This window comes from Vollenhovia emeryi, unplaced genomic scaffold, assembly GCF_000949405.1.
Source record: "Vollenhovia emeryi isolate VEMERY1.0 unplaced genomic scaffold, V.emery_V1.0 DF939181.1, whole genome shotgun sequence".
In the NCBI taxonomy this organism is placed as follows: domain Eukaryota; kingdom Metazoa; phylum Arthropoda; class Insecta; order Hymenoptera; family Formicidae; genus Vollenhovia; species Vollenhovia emeryi.
The window spans coordinates 786,540-805,139 of NW_011967185.1; the positions used below are offsets into that span (position 1 = coordinate 786,540).

The window sequence follows — 18,600 nt, forward strand, 5'->3', positions numbered from 1 at the left end:
TAAAGCCCGTATCAGACTACGGATTGGGATTAGATTGAAATTTAACCAATCACAGTAAAGTTTACTAATCTTAAGTTCAGTAACTTTTAAGCCCCCATCAGACTACGGATTGAGATTGAGATTAGATTGAAATTTGACCAATAAGAGTAAAAGTCACTAAACTTGAGATTAGCAAACTTTACTGTGATTGGTCAAATTTCAATCTAATCCCAATCCCAATCCGTAGTCTGATACGGGCTTTACTTTAATTGGTCAAATTTCAATCTAATCCCAATCTCAAGATACCGGCCAACGAGTCTCTGGTGTGAATTGTCAATCTGTCATGTCCACAAGGTTCATGGCCATAAGCGCGATCACGGGAGACACCTGTGACCGCGGTGAGGTACCGTGCAAACGTGGAAGGGATAACATGGCTACCGCCTGGTGACGTTCCGCTCGGCCGTGCCGTCCTGGTTGTCAGATGCTCCGGAAAACATCTGGTGAACGTTCTCAGCGACGTGCTGCCGACTGCGAACCCGTCAACGGACCGACCGCGCGTCGAGGCTGACGTTTCGTAACGCCGTGAGTGCCGTCGCGCAGTGACAGCGCCAACATGATGAACATGTGGAAAGTGCGGGAGCTGATGGACAAGGCGTAAGTCCCCCGATCACTTGACCCGCGGGCCCGCCTCTAACCTCGCCTCGCCTACCCCGTTTCCCCGGGGGGCCCGCGTTCCGCGCTACGGACGTCTCCCCCCGTGTCCCTCGAGGAATCCCCCTCGTCGAAATCGCGCGGGACCGAATGGAGAAAGAATCTCGCGCGCGACACGCTCCGCCGGAGTCCCGCATTTCCAGACGATGAATGAGCGCGCGCACGCGACCGTCGGGCGCCTCAGGTGCACCGAGGTAGGAGAGGGAACGCGAATAACGCAATTGGAAAATTTCTCGGTACGGTTGATTGATCACATCGCGCGCGCGAGACAGGATGCGGTCCCTTTCGACACATCCCTTCACGTCCCTCGTCGCAGCGCGAAGGAAACGAGAGAGAGAGGGAGAGAGCGCGAGCGAGAGACTCTCGTAAAACTGGAACGACGTGGATAATTTTACGGCGCGACCTTGAGATTCGATAGTGGCGGCGTGCGATAAACGACGCGAAAAAACAATCGTGGATTAATGACGGATGGCGCGGCTCCCCTCTTATCCTCCCGCCGGCGACCTTCCTCAGGTGCGCGCGTGTTCGTTCCCTCTCGACCGCTCTTCTCGCGGGGTTTCGAAATTTCCTCCTCGGCCTCCGCCTTCTACGAGCCGGCCTCTTCCCGCGCCTCCTCCTCGCGTTTGTCACCTCCGGACCCGTCGCCAGTGTCTCGTGTCATTTCTCTCGCCGAGGGTCCGAGCCGCTTCTCGTTAAAGACCTGCGTCCACGACGCTAGAACTCGGCCCAGGTTCTAGTTTCGAGAAATGTGTAGCCAATCAAGTTGCAGGCCATTCCATTAAAGCCGCAAGTCGATTGGCCACACATTTCTCGAACTTTGACCAAGTTCTAGCATCGTGGACACAGACCTTTAGAATCGCGCGATTAACGCGGGGGAGAAATGCGGGTGGAGGAGTGGGCTTTAAAAATTCGCGCCACCTCTCAATCCCGACCCGCGCGTATTCTCCACCGCCGAGCCCTTCGCAAAACGGAATTCGATTCGCCCCTCGCGAAACTCTGCCCTCCCGGCGGGATCTTCCTTTTCTGGCAGACTGAAAGACGTTACGTCGACAGACGTTTGTCGCAATCACGAGAATAAGGACTTCTTGTAAGTGATTGAACAACGCGGGAAATTGATAATCGACACAACTGGCGGATTCTCATTAAAGAAATTTCTTGCGAGGAATATTCACCTCAGCCAGGGTTCGAACCTGGACCTCTCCACGCTCTAGGCGGATTCGACGTCTCGCCAATTCGACCACCGAGGCGTGCGAGATTTTTCCCAATCTCTTACTTAATCGCGCTCGTGATTGGTGAGGCAAGCCCGTTTGATGCCCCGGGCGTGCAGAGGAGACGCGGCGGCCAGGCGTTTATTCGCGCGATATGACATTCCGATTCTTATCGGCCGCGCTTGAACACTCGCTTAGAATTACGAGTCTTCGACTCGTCTACTCTTTCATTCCTCGCATTGGCTCTTGCCGACGTCTGCCTACATTTCTGAAGATAAGATTGCGTTGATAAGTCTATTATTTAGACATAGTTATCGCGCGCACGGTCATTCCGACGATTTAATTAGACGCAAATGCTACCAAGGGTGATTCTTTTTTTCTTTATGAGCTGACGGAAATTCTAAATTTATCCTCGCAGAGTTGCGTCTCTATCTTGACCCATTGTAGGCCGCCAGCAATCTACGGGCTGTGGACTGCACAGAAACTAAAAAATTCAGGACATCAGAGCAAAATATGTGTAATTGTGAAAAGAAAATTTTTCCGTACTTAACATTCAAACTGGCAGGCCAATACGGTGGACCAAAGTTGGAAGAAAACAGTTCTTTCCCGGTGAAAAGTTGCGTACCGGAGTTTTGGGGGTCGCCGATTACGAATATGCACTTAGATTTTCGCAATTCAAGACGACGGGCCCAATACGGCCGTAAAACTTAAATTTGAATTGTAAAAACTAATTTTTCTTTGTTCTTTTCCGTATGTTCTATATTTTGACCAAATTTCATAGCTTTGAAGAGCTTAAGATGCGTGTGGGTCGAGTGAGAACGAGTTTTCTTCGAACAATCTGGATTTCTACGGGATCGGCCATATTGGCTCCGCCATCTTGAATTTCGGGAATCTGAGTGCGTATTCGTAATCGGCGACCCCCGAAGAAATCCCTAATATACAACTTTTCACTGGAAAAAATTGCTTTCCTCGAAAATTCGGTCTGCCATTTTGAAAGTACGGAATCATTTTTCTCGTAGCTTTACATATTTTGATTCAATGTCCTGAATTTTCCTACTTCTGGCAGCCCGTGGATTGTTGGCGGCCTATGATGGGTTAATGCACGAGCAGGAGGAGACTCTATCTGTACTTTTTTGTTGAAAACGGGAATTAACCGGAAGTAGCTGAACGAGTTCGACAATTTTTAATACTACATTCCCCCCGCGAGCAACCGGTAATACCTGCGGAACAATAATAGCGGCTGTTGGTTTTCTTATGCAATAATTACATTCTCCGGATAAGCTCTCGTTCTTTCTGGAAAGAAATTGATAGTAAAAGATATCGGCAGACCGATACGTTTCAACGCCGCGCGTATGTGCTAACAGCTTTCGATCGATAAATCTGATTAATGTGCGTTTCCACCGATGTAGATTAACTTGCGATCGATTTACCTTCCACCTGTTTCCAACTCTTAGAACTGGAAAATGGACAAAAGGAAGGTTAAATCTAGATCAATTTGCATTGATAGAAGTGGACGTGAGTCTACGAATCTACGAGTAATACTTGTATGAAATGTCAGGCGAACATTTTTCGCACGCGGAGAGAATTTTCTCTTAAGATTTATCCTGAAAATCGTGTAATCGTGGGACAACGCGGCATTTCGAAGAATTTTGTGGGAGTTTTTTCGGAGTTTTAACACACATTTTGTTGGTAAAATGTATACTAAGCATAATTACTAGTTAAATGTATGGTAAAATTTCAAGAAACTCGTCACATTCTTTGAAACACCGCGTTGTCTCGCGATCCTGAGAATCACGTGATCGTAGGACAACGTGGCGTTTCGAAGAACTTTGTGAGTTTTTTAAATTTTACTCTACATTTTACTTAAAATTTCAGGAAGCTCTCATAAAGTTCCTCAAAATGCCACGTTGTCTCCACGATTTTCCAGGTAAATTTTAAGAGAACATTCTCCCCGTGCAGTCACGTACTCAATCGTACACGGAAACGACGGAGCCTCGGGTCGCGGCGGACTAATGACGTTACTAAATTAATTAAGCGCGTGAGTATTACGTTCGCGGGCTGATAATCTTGATAAATCGAACCCCCCTTACGTCCCGATATAGTGAGCCGTGCGAGATACATCTTGGAATCCTGCATAATGGCTTTGAACTGCAATCATTTACGTAATTCACGGCTCCGCGCACCTTTGTCGTCGCATGAATGCGCTTTGCGCGCGCGGACCGAACTAACAATAAGCCGGCAAAAAAAGAGAAGAGGGGAGGAAAGGGAAGGGGGGGGACGCAGCATTGTTAGATCTATATTTAATTTTTCTTAAATAGTGTAACGTTAATAATAGGAGGATCATTATTGCGAGTATTATATAGTTGCACGCTCCAGCTGGAAAGTCTAATCTACAATGTGCTCTCTGCGTCTAGGAACACTCCGTTTTCTAGCCGATAAACACGTTTAAAAAATTTGACGATGTCAGATCAACTCTTGTATACTCAAATTAACGCGTTCGTTGTTTCGTATTTACGCAACAATCTATAATCTTCTCAGAAGCATTTAATAATCTTACATTCCAATATTACGGTCTTATTTAAATACTATAATTGTCGCTTGAAGAATGCATATACTTATTTTGACAATAAAATCATTTTAATTCGAAGGAAGAAAATATATAAGAGCCAAGGGTGTTAGTGTCTAGTGTCTAAATGATGATCCTTCGAATTGTGACTTCACGTCAGAGCCTTATGAATTTTATTGTTTAAAATCACTTTAATCATTACAATTTTCGTTTTGAAAATACGTTATTTCCTCTCCAACATTGTTTCTTTCCATTCGAGAAAATTATTCTGAAATAACAAGCGTATACTTTGCTTGGTTGAATTATATAAAATTGCCTCATTTTTAAGTAAGTTTTTCTTCCTTCAACGCAATGTAATCTCATTCCAAGATTTTCACGTTGAAACCGAGAGCGAAACCGCTGAGGGCATTGTGGTGTACAGATTTGCGGCATTACTGGGCATTACTAGGCATTTTTTGGGCATTAGTTTGGGCATTAGGCCTTGCTGGAGCATTATAAAGATAAAGTAAGTAAGATAAAATAAGATAAAACGATATAAATAAGATAAAGTAATGCCCACTGGGCATTACCAGGCATTGGTGTACAAGGTTTTGGTCAGCGGTTTCCCTCTCGGTTGAAACTAAACATATTTAAAAAAAAAAGAACATTCCTCTTTTCTGTGTAAAATCATACACTGTCGGCACATTTTCTACGCGTTTCGATTTGCTCGGTAAAAAAAAAACCCCCGCAATGTTTCTAGGCGCGAAGAGCTTGTAGATGAGGCTTAAACGCTGCTTGTGGGCGAGGACATAAATATCGTGTGCTCGTGTACGTTACGCGCACACGTGCGGTGGGTGTTGCGCGTTTAAACGGCGCGACTCTTTGCGAAAATGATCGCCCAGCGCCGAGTAATTGGCGAAACGACGAGCGCTTGTTGCGCGACATTTAATTACGGCCAATTTTATAATGGATCGTTCGTAATTTGTAGCTTCGCGCACAACCGTCGCGGAGAAATTACATTACGATACTTGCCGTTTGCAGGACGAATGTTGTGATGAATTACACGGAAACGGAGGCCAAAGTCCGGGAGGCGACCAATGACGACGCGTGGGGTCCCACAGGTACGATCACGTGCAACAATAAGCGCCTTAACATTATGCATCTCACGTGCGGGAGCACCTGCAAATTAATTTACACGGAACGCAATTTACTTTTCAAGGGGCGATGATGCAAGAACTGGCTCAGGCCACATTCACGTACGAGCAGTTTCCAGAGGTGATGTCCATGCTCTGGAAAAGGATGTTGCAAGAGAACAAGCGAAATTGGCGGCGAACGTACAAGGTACGCGATTTGTTTTCCTCTCGCGATTATTACGCCACAATCGAGGAGAAACGAGAAACTTGATTGTACACGGAGAGAGAATTTTCTTTCAAAATTTACCCCAAAAATCATGTAATCGTGGGACAACGTGGCATTTTGAAGAACTTTATAAGAGTTTGTTGAAGTTTTACCATACATTTTACTAGCGAAATGTATGCCAAGTATGATTACTAGTAAAAAGTATAGTAAAATTTCACAAAACCTTCATAAAATTCGTCGAAACGCCGCGTTGTCCCACGATGACACGATTTTCAGGATAAATTTTAAGAGAAAATTCTCCGTGCACGGACGATGGCGCGAGCGGGATCGCAATGTCAATATTACAAAGCAGTAAACAATTTGCACGCGAATGCAAATGCGTCTCGCTCTCCGTCCGGTGCTTTGTTGGCTCGCTTCATTAATCTCTATTTTTTTCTCCACAGTCATTGCTCCTCCTTAATTACTTAGTCCGTAATGGCTCGGAGCGGGTCGTCACGTCGTCACGCGAGCACATCTACGACCTCAGGTCTCTAGAGAATTACACCTGCATCGACGAATTCGGGAAGGATCAGGGGATAAACATTAGACACAAAGTTAGGGAATTAATCGACTTCATCCAGGACGACGATAAGCTTAGGGAGGAGAGGAAGAAGGCCAAGAAGAATAAAGACAAGTACGTTGGCTTATCGAGCGAGGCAATGGGGATGAGATTTGGGGGCGGGGACAGATGGATGGACAGTCCCAAGTGGGCCAAGTCCGGCGTAGAGACGTACAATGACTGGGACAATCGCGGAAAGGGGTTTGAGGATGCCAACAACAGGTAACGCGTCTAATAATTGCCTTTCTGCATATCGAGCGTTAGGAAGCAGCGTGTTGCGGCTCAAGTAAATGTTTTCTTTACGCAACTTTCATATCACAGCGACGACGGCGAGAGAGAAGACTCGGACAATGATACTAGCCCAAAGAAAAGTGGGAGAGAGTATAGAGATACGTTGGACAATATAAATCAAGTTAACAAAACTGCTCAATCGTCAGTACCTTCTACAAACGCGTCTCCGGCACGGACTACGAGAGCCATCAAGAAAGTAGACCTCGGAGCGGCAGCGAATTATGGAAAAGAGCAATCTAATGTAAGTTTTATCTTGCCGTCGTGTTGGATCTTCCGTGTCCGATATGAGACGCATCGCGTAGCTGCACGTAGACCTGACAATTACAAATCACTTGGAATGCGTGTCCTTTTCTGTTTGCAGAATAGCGCACCGGTGCAACAAAATAATAGTTTATCCTCGCCGACGAGTCAGCAGAAGACCAAAAATGACATATTAAACGACATTTTCGAGTCGCAGAGTGATAATAGTAGATTAGACGACGACGACTTCAATCCGCGGGCGAGCGCCCAATCGTTCGCTCAGCCGCAAAATGCGAACGCGGACTTCGGCGATTTTGCTAGCGCGTTTAACAATCCCGCGACGGCCAAGACGAAAGAGAGCAACGACGAGTTTGCCGATTTCACGTCCGCCTTTAACAACGTCGCCATATCCAATCCACCAAGTCAGCCGCAGTCGCAGATCAATCTGATGGGCGTACCGATACCGACTGGGAATAACCCGGCAGCAAATAACGTGAATAGCAGCAACGCGATGTACGCCAATACGATGCAAACGGCGGGCACGACGGCGTTTACCGGGACCCCGGTTGTTCAAAAGACGTCGAACGATCTGTTTGATTCCTTATCGTCGCAAGGTCTCAATAATCAAGTCACAAATAATAATACAGGTAGACGGCCATACGTCAGCTACAAGACCAGTAGGAATAATTGCACAGAAATTTTTAATTCGACAGATATTTTCAAATAATTTACATATTTAAGCATTTTATAAACGAAAATAATTTCGTATTTCTTTTAGTGACATCGAATACGGATCTCTTGTCGGACCTGGATGGTCTGAATGCCCCCACTATGAGGCTACCTGACGGGCGAATAAACAGTTCTAATAATTCCAACATTTTCTTGGGGATGAGCAACGCACCTACCGGCACCGTCGATTACGCAGGTAAATATGCACGCGGTTGACAGGCAATAGTTTGATTTCTTCAGTACGCAAGACTTTTATTAGCGATGTTTCTTTGCAACTATAAATCAAATGTAAACACGTACATACATGATATTTGTGTAATTTGACGCATGATATATCGTACAGATCCCGAGATTAAACGAGACTGGGATAACCGAGCTAACTCTAACATCATTAATCGCTATTGCATGCATTTCCGTGAAAGAAATCCGTGTGCCAAGTATATATCCCTGGAGTTCAAAGCTAATGTAATTCCCCCAAGACAGTCCTTTCCTTGCAGCCTGTAAATACGAAGAGAGCGTTACGTCGATCGAGAGTCTCTCCAATAATGCCGCCAATCAATTATTGGAAGTATTGTGCGCAATGTGCGACGTTAAAAGTCGCGCTGACTTGGAGAGAATAAGATCGTCCGTTTCGAACTACATCAGATTTTTACCAGGGCCCGTTACCCCGCAGAAGTACAGCGGTCTCGATTGCGACGCGAGAGTGGACGCCGTGTTGTACGGACGCATTTTGGAGGAGATAATCGATAAATTCGATCGCAATTGGCCGCTGAACGCGGACGGCCTGGATCCCTCGATCGAGAAGCTGATCGTCGTCGACGGCGCAACGGTCTTCATGTTGTCGGAAGCTCTGAGAGCTTTAACTGTCGCTTTAAGCGAGTCTAAGGATGAGAGGAAAACGCACGTCATTTCAGTGCTATTGAACGGCCTGTTAAAGAGCGAGGCGATATTTTCGGGGATACTGGACGCGAGTAGGGACGAAGTGCGTTCTCACATGCAGGAGGAGGAACTCGAGCAGACCTGGCGAAGTGCGACGCAAATTTTGATCTCCCTGCCCAGTCGCGTGTCGAATAAACTGCAGCTCGACACGCCTGGATCTTACACGCCACAGGTTTACGTGAAAAGGCTCTGTTTTCACATATCTTGCGCGCTATCGTTCATGAATGAGTTTTACAAACGTGGCGTTGAGCCGAGAACGTCCGCGCTCTCGTTTATAGTCAGCAAGATGATAGTCAACTTGAAGCCGTGTGATTTCACGTGCTTCGCCGATATCTTAGAAGCGTGGTGCCTCGAAAGCGCGAAGAACGAACGGCGTCTGGTCGAGGACGTGCTTCGCGGATTGGATTCGGCCGCCGTCGAGCACGTAGCCCTTCTGTTCCTGAAGCGCTGCGATTCCGAGCTCGGTGTGCGTTCTATTTTCGGAAATTTGTTGACAGAGCCGAACTGGAGATACATTTTAACCACGAAAATTCCCTTGATGCGTTATTACGAGGACGAGAAGCTAGCTGTGAACTTGGTCTCCTATCTGTCGTCTGTCCCGAACGAGCACCATGTTTTGTCGGAATTGCTAATCAAGCTCTTAGAAATTTGGAGGGACGGGAGCATTTTGCATCATGCGTCCGCGGAGCAGCACAAATACATCACGCGGCTGATTGTTCTGTCCGTGAAGAGTTGTAAGGATCTTTTGAGTCACGCCGAGAGAGACCAGTGCCAGAAACTGTTGTTCTCCGGCGTATCTGTCCATCTCGAGTCCACGAATGTAGCTCTAAGAGCGATGGGCATGATGGTCGCCGAGATTTGCATGAATTCTCTATGCAATTCCGACGACGCGCCGAAATTGAAGTTCGAGTACGACAGCATGCCTGCGCAGGTGCTGGACTTGCTTCGATCTCTGAAGGATTTGAACGCGCCCGCGACGACTGCGAATACGAGGGAACCACGCGAGCCGAGCGGCGACTTAACGACCGGAGGTATCGTCTTCGAGTCACTGTGCAGCAGAAAGATCTACGAATTGGGCGTCGACTGCGGTATCTTGCCCGGCGTTGAAGGTCCGTCGAGCGAGAAGATCGAAGGGAGTGCACGTCCGTCGAAAAACGACGCGACGAGAGACGATCTGACGAGGAAGGATGAAACGAGGCAACAGGCGAAACCGAATCGCGACGACGCTTCAGATCTGGACAGCGACGACGACCTGGTGCCTTACGATATGAACGACGACAAGCCGGCCAGCAAGGCGCGCCCGACGTACCTGCGGGATCTGCGCGATAATTTAACGGACGAACGTACGTACTCCGACCCCAACGTCTTCTCCGAATCCCTGCTGGCCTGCGAGGAACTGATATTGGCGCAGTTGCCCCACGACGACGCGTCCTTCGCGATAGAGCTCCTGCAGCTTCTCGTCACGCTGAAGCAACAATCCTACATGGAGAACTTCGAGCTCGTGGTCTTCAAGTGCTGCGTAGCGATTGTAACTGTGCGGCCGAAGGAGTGCGCCGAGTTTCTCTGCGGGGAGTTTTACGAGGACGTCGGCAAGTACTCGCTGAGCCATCGCTTGCTGTTCCTGGATATATTAGCCGAGTCTGCCCGGCAGTTGTCAAAAATCGACGTCGGGGACGCGGACGGCGCCGACGTAGAGGCGGCGATTAAAAAGAAACGCATTCCGAGCCGCGTATCACTTTTTATCGATACGCGGGAAAATAGAAGACAGCAGGTGTGGTACGACGAGGACTTCGACGTCGACCTGAAAGCGTCCGGGGATCAGTCCGTGGACTGGCAGGAAGTTATCGATAAAAGAATCGCGTCGCGTACGAGACGGTTCGCGCACAACTCCAAGTCCCCCAGGTTGCGCGTCAATCACTTCGGAAATGTAGCATCTTCATTTTTCTATCCACTCTTGCACGGCTTCGGCCGTCGAGACGTCCTCAGGCTGAACGGCCTGAAAATTTACTCGGATCAGGAAAATATTCTATTGCTACGCTACCTGAAAACGTTGTCCGCCATAATGTTGGCGGCGCAAAACTGTCCGCTGGCGCCGAAGATGGGCAAAGAGATACTGGAGCTTCTGTGGACGGTGAGGAATCACGATGAGGCGACGGTGAGATTAGCAGTTACGGAAAACATCGGATCTGTGCTTGTCGCGGTGCCGAAGGACGCCGTCGTCGACGAATTGTCCGAGCCACTGATGGAAATAAGAGAGTGGCTCCTATTGTCGCAGAATATCGTCAATGGCGAGCACGATGCAAATTGCAGGGCCTTAAACGCGAAAGTGCTGTCCTTCATCGACTTGACTATAAGCTCCACTTTTAATTCCGCGTAGATGAATCGAGAGACAATCGACATTACTGAAAAGAACTCTTCATCCTCTTACAGTATCACAATCATTTATACGAATATTATGTATGTACACTTTCACGTGGAATACATTTGTTTTCAGAAATCTAATTTTTCTATTTGCGAGCATTACAAAGTACGAAATGCATTATGTTAGTTTATTCGCAAAAGATTTTGTTGTCGGTGTAATTGATACCCAAATCAGACAACGTACGTATATTAGCGTTACCAACATATTAACGATTGTAACAACGCTGAGAACATTTGATTTTCCGTAGGGTAAAATGTTTAACATATGTAACATAAGTTGTATGATTTTATACAATTTAACAGATCTCTTTGTAATAGAATGTTTTTATTTGTAGCACTTTGTAGAGTATGAATTAAACAATACGTAGGATTGTAACAGGAAATAAAAATAAATTGATTTTCTATTGTACATTTTAGCAGAGAAGTGAAATTACTTTTTATTAAAATATAAATTTGTGTTGAAAATTTTTCTGTAGAGATTCGTGTACATATATGAAATAACAATTGCAACGTATGCTATGAACTAAAATTAGTGTCGTACTTAGGATCAATCGGATTGTCACCCATTACGAATCTTCTTCCACCTACGTCCATCAATACTAGGAATCAAATGTCTAGTAATACGACGTCGTCTACGCAAGTCGGCTCGACCTGGACTGGTACGGGGTTGAATATCGATCTCGATAACATAATGGGTAGTAAAACGAAACAATCTGGCCCAGCACCGACGATGAATCAATTGGCTAGCAATAGCCCGCAACATCAAATCAAGATAGGACGTAAGTAATTTCTTAACGGCCTGTTAGATTGATGTTACAGTCGCTCTTCTATCAAGCATTGTGTGCGATGAAATTAACGTTTTCCGATTGATGGAAATCTGCGATAGTGTAATGTACAGTGAAACGTAATCGTCTGTGAATCTCCAATTGTCTCCAAATTAGCTATTTCAGTCGGAACACCGTCTCTAATTCGTACACGAGAACGTGCCGTTGAGTAAGGATGAAATTGTGTATGTCTGTAGCAGCAGGAATGGGATACATGTCACCGGTGCAATCTCTACCACAGAATCAGCAGCAGCAACCCAATGCAACATTCTTTCCTGCATTTCAATAAAGGATTGTCGGGCGATTCGACCTAGAACACAAAGTCTCGAGGCACAATACGCAAGAATTTGAGCTTCACGCAGAAACTCGTTTATTTCGATCGATTCAATTGACGATGGTAAATCTTAAATTTTTTCACCTGGACTACTAATTTAAATAACAAGATGAAACAATTATATATAAATATATGTACATCTCGAAATACTTTCCATTAGCGTTCAGCTCTAGACATAACGTGTTCCGGAAAACACGTTATATGTCAAAGATGTGTGTTCAGAAAAGTTCGAAAGGATAAATTGAAGCATTTGCTGGTATTTTGTAGTTTTTATTTATACAAGAAGTATCTCGATACCGCGATACAAATTCTTAATAATTGAAATGGATATATAAGAAAACAATATGCAGAAAAATGCATAAATGCAAATAATGTACAATAATAACAAATGATATATATTATAAAGAAATCAATCATTTTTTTCTTAATTATTGCGAGGCAGCCAGTAGAAGTATAGGTCTAAACCAATAACGCAAAGGCGTCGACAAGCAGCATTCCTGTAACTCATAAAGTGCATGTAATTTCTGTAATATGCGTACTATTTGTGTATTATGCGGGAACAAATCTGGCAGGAATTATTGCCGTGTGTATTTTATACATAATGTATATTGATCTTGGAAGAATTGGGATTATGCCTTATATATAGATAAAATGTATCATAACAATATATACATACTGTGAAAAAAACTCGAGAGAACATAATCTAATTAGTCGCATTCACTTGAACATCATGTGTACATTGTCTGGAACGTGGACACAATGGATGGAAGTTGATGCTTTTATAATTAATAGACGATACGACGGATAACAATTGCGATAGTCTTACAGATGTGTATGTAAAACAACGGCAGCATAGGAGTTTTGTGAAGAGAAAATGAATCACTAGTGGATATTATTATAAGTGCTTCCCTCTTACGATTATTGTGGAAAAAATTACGATTAATTGATTCTCTCTCGTAGAAAATAAAATGTAGATAGGAAGGCGTATTTTTAGTATTTCGTTTATTGTGGGAAACGTGAATTGAATCTGTGCACAAATATGCGCGGCGTGAGAAAATTTTCGTGCTCGATTCATCAATTACTTACGCGATTACGATCCAATGTCAATTGTTTAAGAATTAATTGCGTAATTTTAACATGAATTAAAAGAAAATTATAATCTTTATTATTATGATATTATACAATTGTCGTAAACTGAGCGACGAAAGATCATTAGCATTTGATTATATATTACTAACAATGAAATAATGCATATCCTTCGATAAATGTTTATGGAATTATCATCACGTCGTAATTACTTCTAAGCAGTAATTAATATATCATTATTTTGTTATATAAATATATATATATATAAAATCACATTCACATCACACATTGTTGTGTTTAATTTAGTTTATCTTTGCTGCATGATATTGAGATATTTTAAGTTACTTGTCATAGAAATTTTAGTTTTTATTACGATATTATTGAAATTTTATTGTGTAAGATCGTATGTGTATATTATATCTGTTGACAGCAAAAAGGAGAGAAGGAGATGCTTTGTATTTATCTTTCAATTTTTAACAGCAATACGCGGACGAAGATTTACAAGCTGAAATTATTTCGAGCTCAGTGGCAAAGCTAGACGTTATACACAAGTTATGAGAATGGTTTTTATTATCTATTTCTATAAAAGTATACAAAAATTAATGTAGTATTAATATTACGAGATTTCAGACCTCAGAAGCAATTGGTGTAATAGAAGCCATTCTGTAATTATATAAAAAAAGAGTATCATGTCGAATAGTTGTCCATTCGTTCTGTTTTGCCCTGTAAAGTTGACTCAAGAGAGATCATGTGCTAGAGACGAACTTTCACGCGAGTACCAGAGACTGAATTATGTAAAGGGCGAATGGCCCTTTACGTTTTCCATTATTTGAGCATTTTATATGAGGCAGGATGTTTAACAACATAGGCAGGGAGATATATTTTTCAAATATGAAAATATATTGTACAAATATATAAAAAGAGAAAAGTTGTTTTAGTCAATTCAACGCATGGAGGATCATCAGCCGATTATTAAGCGTTATTACGGGGGTGCGTGTACAGTTTAGTGTTATATAAAACCCTTTGTAAAACTCGAAGTTAACACAGGTCGCGAGATTGCACCTATTAGTTTTTCTTCTAGCTAGCGAATTCTGCAATATTCCTCGTTTAAACTCCCACGTTTCATTCTTCTGTTATTTACGCGCGATAATATTGTTCATGATGTTTAGATTTATCAACTCGAGAGAGAGAGAGAGAGAGAGAGAGATGGCCCATTTCTCGAAATTTTCATCTTGTGAAATATCACAAAAAAAAGAACTTGAAAATTCACATGAAAATTTACAACAACGAAATCTTTAATACATTTTGTATCAATATTGCATTATGCAATGAAATATTTGGAATGTGTTGATTATATTGATACATATCAATATTAGTCGCGCGTATAAAATATAATATACATATAATTCAATGTGATGTATAAAATATACGAGTTTACATGAAATTTGTATTTGATAGATCAACGATTATTAATTTTCCAATGTAATTCAGGCAGGATGGTATGCGTTGCTAGTGTTTATAGCGATTCGATATTTAAATAGCTCATTTAATTTTTTGAGACTCTGAGACTACGCTAGAATTTAATAATTTGATTGTATAATTATTGGTTAGGTATTTATATCTATACTTTACAAATTTATCGTTATTAAATGCTAATTGGTGCTGGTGTTAACACACGTATATCATGTACTTCCATTTCCTATTATTGTTACCTTCTTTCCTATTCCTATCAAATAGAGGAAGCTGCAATCAGGGACAACTAAATTTCTCTTGTTTACAAATGTAATTTTATTTTCTTACGATATAAGTTATACAATTGGTCGCGTTAATCATCTGTGATCGTAAGTCGTTTAGTAATTACGTTCGATGTATACATTCAGAGCTTCATGTATAAGATTTCCTTCAATACAGAAAATACGTACGGCTCCCCTCGATACAAAAACCGACCATAGGAAATTTATTGAAATTTTTATATTTTTGTATTACTGTAAAAAGGCGCTGTACATTGTCTTTTAATGTATAAATCTGTAGAAGGATGCGGATACATCGTTCATCATTTATGTAGAATGTAAACATAACTTTATTAATTATGTTAATACAAAGAAGAAAATGATTACAAACTACTAAGTGAAAATTTCGGAGGAATATTTTCGAACAAGTCTATGTATAAAGAAATATATATCGGGTGCTTTCCAGCAATGTACACAAGTGACACTGTGTAACACAGAGTTGTTTGCCATTATTAAACGAGGATAGGATGGTCATTTTATAACAACGACTCTCTGTGTTACGCAGCGTCTCTTGCTGAAAAGCACCCTTTGTCTCATTTTTTTAAACACAAAAGATAATTCTTTTTTATTCGCCATCGATCTGTTTCGATTTTTTCTTTTTCTTCTTTTTCTGCAACGAGGTATTCACTTCGCCGTTTTCAATGTGTTCGCCATTTTCCTGGCCGTTTTCGAGCGAGTCGCGCTTTCTCTTTTTACCACGGCTCTTCTTCTGCTCGGCTTCCTTTTCCTGAGCGGCCAACATGTGCGCCGTTTCCTCCAGTGCCTCTCGCATCACTTCCAAATTTTTCTTCGGCTCCTTGCCAGTCGTGAAGAAGACTAGCCTGTCCTCCACTTGCTGCTTCAATTTCTGACCATATATCCTCGACGGTATTTCCGTAAAACAATCGATTCTAGAGGCAATGGAACATTTATTCGCCAGGTACCTCGCAATTCTACCCTTATTTTTAGTGCCGGCACGACCGATGAATGTGGAATGGAACAAGAGACCGTATTTCGGAGTGTTCGACTTCCCGCGGCTCTTCAACGCCCTGAACAGGGCCTTCTCCGCTCCCAATATTTGAACCGTGGACGCCGGTGCCTTCGCCAGATTGATAAGCGACCCGGCGTGTGCTATTAATCTGGCGCCGACTTGGTCTCCGATTAAAGTCGCCAGATTCGGCGCCACTCCTTCCATTTTCGACGTTAAGTATTCAGCCATCTTCCTCCTGTAGTCTACCAATGCGACGACGCGTCCGGCGAAGACCTCGACGTTCATCAAGTCAACTGGACTTATGTCCATCCCCATGGACGACTTGGCCGCGTTGACGATAGCTCCGGCTCTTGTACTGTCCATCACAACTTCCTCCAACATCGCCACCTTTTCATCCGTCAGCTGCTTCCGGTTCTTTACCACCTGCGCCACTTTCGCGTACATATAAATCTCTGGCACTACCTTCGAAAGCTCCGGAAAATGATAACTGTACCACTCCCTGGAATGAAAATATACAGGGTGAGTTTTATTTTGTGATATAACGCGTGGACAAGTCTCTTACCACGAGAGATGGATTTACCGATCAAAACTGTAGCCAAATCTGGAAAAATGGAAGCAATCTCGTTATACATGTTTCAATCGTGTAATATCTAATTACATCTCTCAAAATACAATAAGATTTTTCCATTTTTTCCCAGGTTGGCTGCAGTTTCGGTCAATAATCCATATCTCATGGTAGAAGACTGGTTTACGAAGTAAAACGCCCTGTAGAACCACATGTAAAATCATCTTGGAGTACCTTCCGATCTACTTACTTTCTACTTTATTCAACAAATACACCGTACCGTATACGCATGCTGAATGTGTTGATATCCTTGTCCAGCTGATCCAACAGGGATATACTTTGGATGATCATGTTGTCCACGCGGTTCACGTTGAATTTAACCTTCGCTCTCGAGTAGCTGTGGCCAAGGCCTAGCTGTGCAGTCTGCGAGTTCTGAGAAGTGAGGCCCTTCACCAGATTGTGAAAGTGGAGTCGTATTCCCCTCGTGATCTCGGAAATGACGTTGGAACAGTCGCACTTGATGCCCAGAGTCTCGGTGATGTTGGCGCCGAGCTTGGGATCCGCGACGCCGAGGGTGACGTCCTGTTTGCCGAAACCCCCGAAGGAGGAGTCCAGAAAGAGCTTCAGGTCCTCCGTGACGATCCCCTCGGAAATACTGTTGATATTTTCCAGAGCGGACAGCGCCGTCTTGAAAGGTGAGAATCCATTGAGGCTTACGACGCTGTTGAAACGCGACAGATCGTTTACGGACTCTTCCACCTGCGGTAACAGCATTCCAATCTCTTCGAACTGCTTGACGCGGAAGACGGCGTATCCCGCGGCATGCTCGAACAAGATGAAGAGCTTTGACTGTAAAATGAGGAATTTAAATTAACATTGTAACGTAATAGCCACAGTCTAGATAGAAAAGTGTCGCAACTCTTCTTTCGTTTCGCGATAAATCGCGAGCGTCTTTAAAGTCTGCTAATTACGACTGCCATTTCCAGCACTGTATTGTTATTTTATTTTTAGAGAAAACACTGCACACACACAATGCAATGTGTCCCGATTGGAGGTTAACTTGAAGATTCGTAAACGATATGCAATCGTATACAAAATAATTCCAAGCGGAGCCTACGTTACGGTTTGAAAAATATTGATCTCGAACTAGAATCTGAAAACAGTAACGTAAAATTGCAAGAAATTGCGACGCTTGCGCGTGTGCATCGAGTCGGCGGTGAAAATCGCAGGTTACGGCTCGGAGCAAGTCACAACTGCGACGTAATTCGGGGAGCTTGCGCTTACCATCCTTTCGATATCCTTTTATTCGATCAAGTGTCCTTTATACGTTCCACACTACTGCCGGAACGTACAATTAGCGGACATAAACCCACGGTGGGACATGAACACACGTGCGTTGCAAACGTTAAGCGGATGTGAAGTCAGCGGAGACCGGAGTAGCAGATAGATAGATGCCGATAGCGTTTCCTGTGGTTCGCGTGCTTTCACCACAGTACGATAGAGCCGTAAGGTCTGTTCGCGTCGCATGTCCCCCTCCCCCACATGCTCGTGTTTGCTCCAACGACCAATACCGTCATTTTATTTACGATTTAAGTGACGGCATTGGTCGTTGGGACAAACAGGAGCATGTTGCAGCCATAAAAGCCTCCGCTACAATGGCCTTGTTTACACCGATCGTTTGATACGCGTATGAGGTACTATATTCGTACTAAATTGATTTAGTCCAGCGGTGTAAACGATAGCATATATACTGAACTGGTACGATACGCTTGCAAAAGGAGTATCGTACCAATTTAGTATGCGTATCAAGTAATTTTGTGTCGGTGTAAACTGTAGCGCATTAAATAATAATTATCGAAGGAACGTTACGGTTAGGTGAGATGAGGTTTTCTTCGAAAATCTTGACTTATTTTTAAAAGTCCGACTAAGCTTGTAAATAAACAACTAATAATATTTTCCGAATCCATCGCAATCTAAGGATCACCGATTTTCCAACCAACCCAGATAACAC

General features: G+C 43.5%; 2 protein-coding genes across 2 annotated transcripts; one reads left to right on the top strand and one right to left on the bottom strand.

The window, feature by feature from the left end:
- The first annotated feature begins 342 nt into the window (after positions 1-342).
- LOC105563002 lies at positions 343-11,429 on the top strand. The gene is made up of 8 exons (XM_012014236.1): positions 343-633; positions 5,485-5,564; positions 5,663-5,784; positions 6,246-6,622; positions 6,722-6,932; positions 7,053-7,578; positions 7,710-7,856; positions 8,158-11,429. The coding sequence occupies exons 1-8, from the start codon at positions 593-595 to the stop codon at positions 10,974-10,976; spliced, it is 4,323 nt and encodes a 1,440-aa protein (XP_011869626.1). The 5' UTR covers positions 343-592; the 3' UTR covers positions 10,977-11,429.
- A 1,339-nt stretch (positions 11,430-12,768) lies between these two features.
- Positions 12,769-18,082, bottom strand: LOC105563001 (nucleolar protein 56). The gene is made up of 3 exons (XM_012014235.1): positions 17,874-18,082; positions 16,870-17,438; positions 12,769-16,523 (listed from the first exon to the last, which is right to left on the bottom strand). Exons 1-3 carry the CDS (start codon positions 17,874-17,876, stop codon positions 15,620-15,622), a joined length of 1,476 nt encoding a protein of 491 aa, XP_011869625.1. The 5' UTR covers positions 17,877-18,082; the 3' UTR covers positions 12,769-15,619.
- Between the last annotated feature and the right edge of the window lie 518 nt (positions 18,083-18,600).